Below are 9,246 nucleotides of genomic sequence, written 5' to 3' on the forward strand. Positions count from 1 at the left end.
CCTGTCTACACAAGTGGCCTAGAGCTGTTGTAACTGCACAATTGATCAAAAATTGGTACTTATCTTCCTCCACAGTGTAGAGTTACGTGTTAGAGTAACATTAATTGCATTTTTGTAAGCGTTGTTAGACAGTTGCTGAGTAAATGCCATTGCATCCATATTTCCTCCAGTTCCTTGAATTCTACTTTTGTATCTAAACAGCTACATTTACATTTGTCTAGTGATCTAAGGGGAAATGTGTGTGTGTGTGTGTGTGTGTTTGTTTGAAACACAAAATAGTTTTCTCACAGTTAATTTATTTTTTTCAATTTTTTTCTAAATCTTTATACATTGCACCTCCATGTCCAGCACTGAAAGCTTACAGGGTTTGATTTCCTTTTTAAGCTTTAAACAAGAAAACAAAGTAAAACCATCAGCCCCACGCAACTTATAGGACTGCACATCTGCTTATCAGCTGCCTGAATATCCTGCTGTGCCACCAGTTGCCATGATGTCTGTTTCTTCTTAACCCAAAATGGTTGAATCACGTCTGATCCTTTCTGCTTGTTACACTGAGTCTCATTGATGGACTGAAAGGCAGACTGCAAAATCTTGATCTACTGTTTATAGGCCTGACACTGAACCTAGTGGTGGTATTCACTGACCATACTTTATAGGCCTCATTTCTTGTTCACTTTTCCTGAGATCTGCATCAGTGAGTTTGTTCAAATTAAGTTACTGAAATTATCAAAAACAAAATTTAAAAAAAAACAAAGGAAGAGATTTCTGTGATAAAAGCCCTTTCAGTAATTGGCATATATCCAGCACAGTTTGCCTCCTTTCATAGCTGATCGCCCACATCCTAGATTCAGCTCTCTAACCTAAGTGAGTGTCCATCAATTTAGTTAATGTATGAGGTACATCATTCATTTTATCCCCACAATTCCTCCCATCCCACACCAACCTGGTATTTAGCTGTGTTTGCTGCTGAGAATTGAGGTTAGAAATGCTGAATCATTAAATGTATTAAAGTAATCCCACATCAATCCAAGCTCCTTCCTCAATTAATTTTGTTTCCTTATTTGAAAATTTTGTCACTAACGTTAATGACTAGTGTCTCGTGTTTATGCCTTGATGGGTTGTAAGCTTCAGCCAAAGGTGTTTCCTTAGGAAGTTTTACTGTTGGTTGACCAGTGTGTACTCTCTTCATAAGGAGGCACTGGATCCTGAGAAAACTCAATGTGAGCCTCTCCCATAGGAGGTTTCATAGTGGCCTCCTCATATGATGGAGGCAAGCTTACAGTGAGTAAGGTGGCTTCAGGGAGCAGAGTGGAGTAGTGGAAATTCTGCTCACTGTTCCAGGGCAGCACTGAAAGGAAATCGGACACATCACGCTCAGGTAGGTGCTCTGGGAGATCAATACTGAAGATCTGCCCCTGGGGGCTGGGTCGATGGCAGCGGCGGTATAGGAAGAGCAGCAGGAATGCCAGGAAGAGCAGCATGGTGGCAGGCAGGATGATGCATAGAAATGGTTCTACGTCGTCTTTGGTTGAGCTGATCTGATGTCTGCTCTGTAATTAAAACAAACAAGAAACTTCTTTAACTTGAAATCTCTTCTTTATTTTTTGCTCCCTTTTTACTTTAACTGTTGGATACGTATACCCTCTCCTTCATTCACCAAATGCCTCTGCTTCTATTTATTGGTGATCTCCTATCTTCCATATTAACTGTTCTCAAACTATAGTCTGTAGATCAGTGGTCTGCAGAGCTCTCCCTGGTAGTCCACAAAATGAAACACTTTGAGAACCAAGAACTGGAAGGAATCATTGATGTATTGGTGGCAGGGGAGGAGGGGATTAGAGGAAGAGCCCTCTCTGAAGTGGTCAACAGAAGGAAAAAGGTCAGACAGCCACTGCATGAAGCCCATAACTTCTATTTGAGCTATAACCTATCTTGAGACCTGGAAGGATAATATTTTTATTGGTAAACGTCAAGTTCACCATACACACAGAAACTGATGGAAAAAACATTCCCACTGATGATCAAAGCTTACAGACTGGCAAAGTAAGAAAAATGCTGCTTGAGAACTTATTAGAGTTTGATTTAAGGATATTTACTTTGTATATTTTGACATGATGTCAACAATTTGTGTGTTAACGGTTATAAAGCTTTAACTTTTTGAATCTAATTTTCCCAATTTCCCACAACTGTGTAAATATTTAAATTGAGAAAAATAAAATGCTTAAAACCAGTAAATTTACTCAGCTACAAAAATTTAAATTGATTAAAAATTGGGGAAAAATGCTTAAAAATAAACTGTTGAAATATTTAAAAAAAAAAATTCTGCCAAGCTGACACACCTCTTAGAAAGACATTCAATCATAATTTTAAGGCTTCAAGTGATGGAGAATTCACCACAGGTAAATTATTCCAATGGTTAGTTACCCTCATTGCTAAAGATCCGTGCCTTATTTCTAGTCTGAATTTATCTAGCTTCAGCTTCCAATCATAGGCCTTTAATCTAGCAGAAAAAGGTACTACACAAGCCAATCTGCTATCAGAAATCTCTTCCCCAGGTGAGTACTTATAGAATGTGATCAAGCCACCTCTTAACCTTCTCTTCGATAAACTAAATAGATTGAGCTCCTTAAGACTCATTATAAAGCAGATTTTTCCAGACCTCAGATCATTCATGTAGCTCTTCTGAACCCTTTCCAATATTTCAATGTCCTTTTTGAGGTGTGGACTCCAGAACTGGACATGGTGTTTCAGTAATGGTCTCGGTAATTCCATATACAGAGGTAAAATCACCTCCCTACTCCTACTTGGCATTCCCCTGCCTATGTAGCCAAGAATTATGTTTGCCTTTTTAGCCACAGCATTGCACTGGGACCTCATGTTCAACTGGCTATGTATCATGACCCCTCCACCTATATTATTTGGTTACAAATATGTGATCATGAAGTAACAAGTCAGAAGAAAGTAAAATTAAATTTCAGCTCCCTCCAGCAAAATGGAGCATGTAGAACAGTGGTTGTCTACCAGGGGTCCAGCGGGGGCCGCAAGCAGATTTCAGGGGGGCCGCCAAGGAGGGCTGGCATTAGACTTGCTGGGGCTCAGGGCAGAAAGCTGAAGCCCTACCACAAGGGGCTGAAGCTAGGGTTGCCAGGCATCTGGTTTTCAACCGGAACACCTGGTATAAGAGGGACCCTGGCGGTTCTGGTCGGCACCACCAACCAGCTTGTTAAGTCTGGACGGTGGCGCAACAGCGTCCTGGAGCTAAGGTAGGCTCTCTAGCTCTGTGTGGCTCCCGGAAGTGTCTGCCAGGTCCTAGTGCCAACTCCGCAGTGCCCATTGGCCGGGAACCGCAAACAATGGGAGCTCTGGGGACGGCACCTGCTTCCTGGGAGCCTTGGTAAGTGCTGCCGGGACCCTGTACCTACGTTCCCTGTAAGCTGCACAGCTAGCTCTCAAGGGCCGCACAGGTGTGTGTGGGGGGAGGTGCCCCTCCTCTGGCCCAGGCCCGCCAGAGCTGCTGTGGAGAGGCATCTCTCACCCAGCCCCAAGCTGCTGTGGTGAAAGAGGGATGAGGGAGCCCTCTCTCTCCCCAGCCCCAGGGCAGCCTATACCCCAAACACCTCATTTCCAGCTCCACCCCAGAGCCTGCACCCCAACCCTCTGCCCCAGCCCTGCACCCCCTCCCACACTCCAAACCCCTCGGCCCCACCACATGAATTTTGTTATATGCACCAATTTGAAGGTGATATGTCACACATCACCTCCATATTGGTGCACATAACAAAATTCATTCCTCACATGGACGTAAAAAACTGGAGGGAACACTGCCCTGCACCCAGGGCCAGCTCCAGGCACCAGCAAAGGAAGCAAGTGCTTGGGGCGGCCAATGGAAAGGGGTGGCACGTCCAGGTCTTCAGCGGCAATTTGGCAGCGGGTCCCTCAGTCCCTCTCGGAGCGAAGGACCCACCACCGAAGAATGAAGCGGCGTGGCTGAGCTGTTGTTGAAGATTTGGGGTCTCCCCCCCCCCACACACACACACACTTTGCTGCTTAGGGTGGCAAAAAAGCTGGAGCTGGCCCTACCTGCACCTCAACCCTCTGCCAGAGCCTGCACCCCCAGATGGGCCTGCACCCCCTCCTGCACCGCAACCCCAGTCTGGTGAAAGTGAGTGACAGCAAGTGATTGGGAGAGGGAGAGAGAGTGAGTGGGAGCAGAGCCTGGAGGAAGTGGCGGTGTGAAGTGGGGCAGGGGCATTCGGTATTTGATTAGAAAGTTGGCAATCCTAGTTGAAGCCTGGGGCCCCGAATCCCGCCACCCCAGGGCTGAATCCTGACCAATTGAGATTTGTGGGGCACTGGGCAATTGCCCTGCTTGCTACCCCCTAATGCCGGCCCTGGCTTTTATGTGCAAAAACATAGTTGTGGCACAGGTGGGCCTTAGAGTTTTTATAGCATGTTGTGGGGGCCCCAAAGAGAAAAAGGTTGAGAATCCCTGACTTAAACCAAACTTTTTCCAGGTGGTTGCTAATTATGTGTCCTCATTTTCTGAGTGCCTGACATGAGAACCTGGGGTTTGGAGATCCCAAATTTAGGGGACATTTTGATCTGAATCTTAATCTGTTCCCCATTTGTGGTAATACCCCCTCATCTCCCAGAGGGGCTGTGAAAATAAATTTTCATATTTGTAAAGCACTGAGATACTGTAGTGATGAACACCATACAATAGCCTATGAGGAATTAATAATTCCATCTTCAGAGCAAGGTTTGAATAGTTTACAGTAAACAGGGCCTGGGCCACACTGAATCATGAGAAAACAATGTATTGACTAGCTGCTCATTAAATGAGCACTGTCCATCCTGTCCTCTGAATGAGGCAGGGCACCTCTGGAAAAATAGTACGTGAACATGTCATGAAAAGACTATCATAATGTGTGCACACACGAGGGGGCTGAATTAAGATTTTACAGGCAACTTTACTTCTGGCATTTCCCAACTTTTGGGGGCTTGACTTTGCAAGCATATTATTTTGGTGTAGTTTTGTATGTTGAATATAGATACTAAAATATGAACTAGCTGGGATTAGAGATTCAGTCTGGTTTTCTCTCTTTTGAATTTGAGTGGAGGGAGGGACAATGGATTCCTCTTTCAAAACTGATCAAGAGAGGTTAAGGACCAGATTATCAACTGTCTAGCACTTTGTGTAGTTAGTTACACCAGTGAAAAGCTGGTGTAAATCACTACCATTCCTATTCAGTAACATTTCACATCTTTGCTTTGCACAGATACAAATGACTCCCCAAGGGAAGTATGTTATGAAGAATCAGATTCTAGGTAACTAATGCATTATTTGGATATTTTTATCAAAAGTATTTTTTATAAAGTGCATTATTAAGGCCAGTGCTGCAGTCCTCACTTGAGGCAAAATTCACATTATCTCTTTGTCTGGGATAGAGAAGATGAGAGATTATTTTGATATGCCACCTGCCGAACACTTTACATTATCTTTGTAAACACTAGAGAGGTTGATCCAAGAAACATTTAGAGTTAGTAAATTTCTTGTAGGCATACCGTCTCATGGAAAAGAGTATTTGGAGACGATTTATCTGTTACAGACTTAAATTATTTATTATTATTACTAAAGAAAGCTGCATGGTATAAAGACTGCGCTTCTTAAAGGGACAGACAAGTATTTAATGTAGATCTATTTGAAAAAGTTTTGAATGGAAATATTTTAATGCAATTAAACAAAAAAAATCACCTTTTTAAAAATCTCTTTCCTCCGAAGCGCTGAGAAGCAAAATAGCAGAAATCTACAAGTGCATGGGTACCATGGGACTGCATTCTGTACCACATGGGTGCATGGGTACCACAAAGTGAAACTGTCTAAAAACAAATAACACTAAGTTTCAGTGTCTAGATCGAGTGAAATGGAAAAAGCAAACATGCACTGAGAAACTCCTTAAAATTTAAAATGGCATTTTCTGGACATTTGCTCCTGCTGCTTGCCCTTTATTTCATAGAGTCTAAGGCCTGAACACTGTGATCATCTAGCCTGACCTCCTGTATAATACACAAGCCTTCCCAAACTAGAGCATATCTCTTAGGAAAACAGCCGATCTTGATTCTTCTTTAAAGAATTGCCAGTGAGGAAGGATCCACCATCACCCTTGGTAAATTGTTCTAATGATGCTGATAGCCTCTGTGTGTGATGACATAGATAGTAGTTGTGGATATTATGATATCATAAACAAAGGATTATGACTTTGAGCGAGGAAGAAGCAACAGGAGCAGACGAACTTCTCTTCTTTTCGTGAGAAATGACCTTCGTAATAAAGAAGAGGAGAAGGAGAAACAGATGTTTCCATTGGCATCCACTGATTTATAGTGCTTTAAACATAAATGAAATTACTTGGGCATTTTAAATAACTTCCTGTGGAATTTATTCTCTCTCCCTTTAATTTATATCTTACTAGGAACTGAAAAAGAGGGTCAATTTTCAAACAACTGCGCACTGGGAAGGACCATAAGGAGTAAAGCCTTTCACTACAAGTCAGCCTGTACTTGTTTTAACATGCTGGGTATGTACAACTGCCAGCTTGCAGGTTACATGACCCTTGTCAGTTTGGATGGGCTTTTCACCCATATTAGTTGGTAAAGGAATGAAACGTAGAGAACAGATGAGTTGTATGCCATTTCCATAAGGAGGAACTCCATTGTCAACTCTATTTAGATAAAATAAAACTTGTCGCTATCCACATACGGACTCATTGTAGATGATGACTTAATAAGGGAAGTTATGAGAAGGTGTGCTTCCTAGAATGATGTAGGGGCGGAAAGGAGATGCCTGGCTGCTGAGTTCCTACTAAAATTATTTTAAATGCTGCTGGGATTTTATTATATTGTTAATGATTTGTTAGGATGCCCAGAGCCTTGGATAGTATATTTGAATTATTTTAAATATAAATAGGAGAGGTACTGAATGATGAATTGAATATATTCATGGGTTTGTTTGGTTTTTTTTTAAGGAGGCGTGGGTGATATACACGAAGGTAGAATTTCCAAAACTTCCAAAGAGGATTTATGTTCCTAACTCAATCAGAAATCATTGGGATTTGTGCTCCTAAATCACTTAGGCACTTTTGGAAAATGACACTTTTTTTTAATAGGTGGTTTTGGTTTTTTTTTTTTAAGTTTTCACAGCATTATTGAATGTTAAATTGATACAGGAAATATTCATTTGATGTGTATCTATATAAATATGTAATATATAAAATCATATTAATAGTAGTTATCTGTCTCTATAAACATTATTTTGTTGCAGAGTAACGTTAATCTCAATTTTCAAAGTTATTCATATACCTGTTAGCATGGAAGCACAACAGGAGTGAGTTTGTTGCAAAAAATTTATATATTTTTTTTCATCACAGGTCACTTCTTTTGACAAAAGGACATTAGTTTAATAGGATGAAGATCTCGCCATCTACTATTGTTCTGGTAGTGCCACTAATGGGCTGGTTCTGTTTAATTTAATCTGGAATTAGTTACAATCTCAGGGCCATAAAAAACCCCACTTTCCTTATTTTATTTTGTTTCAGTGTGCTTGGTGTCTTGTTTGCTGCAGCTTTCAATCTCATTCCTGGTGTAACTCTGCTCAAGTTGGTGGATTTACACCAGGGTTAAACTTGCACCTTTGAAGCTGAGACTGTTTTCAGTACCAGGCAACAATAGAAAAGCAGGCTGTGTTTTTATCTCTGACAGACATTTCCCTTCCCCCACATCCCTACATATTTTCCCTCCACTAAGAAGTAATCATTGTACAGCTTAGAGAACAAGAGTTCATTGCTGAGTACTACTCACACTAACAGCTGTAGAAGGGCTTCTAGGGATCAGATCCAAAGAGTGTGTGTGTATATTTAAAAACAAAAGAAAGGAAGTATAAAATGTAGAATGCAGTGTATACTCTTTCCAAATTAAAAAAAAAAAATGAAACTTCTTTTGCTGCCTACACCTGCAAGTTTTTCCTTCTCAAGTTTTAAAGCTTAAATATATTTGTGTTTTTGTAGGAGGAAAAACAAGCTAAATGCAACGAGGACATGCATCAACTTTCTGTTATCAAATGCTATCTCTGTTTCCATTGGTATAAATCCTAGTGTCCCAACATCCAGTCATTACCACTGCCACATACACCAAGGCGTTTCACAAAAAAAGCCAAAGAACATTCCCGAAAGAGAAGCCATGGTACTGACCTGCAACTGGGTTTCCAGAAGTGGCACACCTGGTTCACTAGTTAACCAGTCGTAGTTCCCCCTGTCAGCATGTCCAAATTTCCTCCAGCTGCTGCCTAAGAGCCACCTCATGGTTTCATTAACCTGATACTCCGTCTTAGTCCTTCCACCTTGCCTCACAGCTTTAAACAGTGCCCTCACCTCGTAGTCCAGATCCAGATGGGAGGCTCTCAGCTAATGATCCTTTTATAAATTCTTCCCTATTGACAGTGGCGAGGAGGCAAAAAGTGAAAAACCAACCAAATAGATCTCAGATGCTACTCTCAGTTCCAACTCAATCTCTCTGGATTTGCTTCAGTGGCCTACATTACCAGAAAAGCTGGCATCAGGTATCAGGGACGGGATAGCTTTCTGATTGGAGAGTTCCCTGCACTAGGATTATTAAAGGGGAATTTGCATGTGAATCTGTTACCACATGGTCCTGACTCTTTGTGGATAAATAATTTTCTAAATTTAGATATCTAATTAACATAATTCTGGGGTGTTTTAAAGAGTTCCCATGCCCAGAGAGAAAGTTCCATGCACCTTGTAAGAAGGGGGGAGAGGGGGAATCAAGCCAAATTTTCTCTTTACCTTTGCTGGAACGCACAGTAAACAGTGAGTGATTTCTGGGTAGAGAGACAAGGACATAAGGCTGAATGCTCTGCTGAATTATTTAGGAGCATTAGAATGTAGATGTTAATGATAAATCCAGTGAGCGATCTTTGCCAGCAAAGGCTTTGGTCACTGAGAATATATGATTACTTTTAATAATAATAACAAATCTGATAACTGCTTAATTCTGCCCTTGTTTACTCCTTTTTAGACTGAAATCAGTTTAGTTTACACATTGTTGGGATTTGTTTTTTTTTATTCACATCTCATTGAGGTGATATTTAGCTAGAGATGGGTGGAGGCAAGGCTATTTTTTTTTTAAAGTGGACAGGTTATTTTTTCATTCTGTGTAGAAGGAGGGTCTGTTAGT

At 41.3% G+C, this 9,246-nt stretch overlaps 1 protein-coding gene across 1 annotated transcript; it reads right to left on the bottom strand.

Moving 5' to 3' along the window:
• Window positions 1–993: 993 nt before the first annotated feature.
• SMIM28 (small integral membrane protein 28) lies at window positions 994–8,354 on the bottom strand. Its single transcript, XM_039532508.1, has 2 exons — window positions 8,244–8,354; window positions 994–1,550 (listed from the first exon to the last, which is right to left on the bottom strand). The coding sequence occupies exons 1-2, from the start codon at window positions 8,352–8,354 to the stop codon at window positions 1,146–1,148; spliced, it is 516 nt and encodes a 171-aa protein (XP_039388442.1). The 3' UTR covers window positions 994–1,145.
• Between the last annotated feature and the right edge of the window lie 892 nt (window positions 8,355–9,246).

This window comes from Mauremys reevesii, linkage group 3, assembly GCF_016161935.1.
Source record: "Mauremys reevesii isolate NIE-2019 linkage group 3, ASM1616193v1, whole genome shotgun sequence".
Lineage (NCBI taxonomy): Eukaryota > Metazoa > Chordata > Testudines > Geoemydidae > Mauremys > Mauremys reevesii.

Bases quoted from the DNA above. Each gene is read 5' to 3' on its own strand.
- SMIM28 (XM_039532508.1), bottom strand. From the start codon at position 8,354: ATGAGGTGGCTCTTAGGCAGCAGCTGGAGGAAATTTGGACATGCTGAC. The intron at 1,551-8,243 runs GTCAGTACCATG...TTTTAATTACAG, and splicing joins TTCTGGAAACCCAGTTGCAG to AGCAGACATCAGATCAGCTC.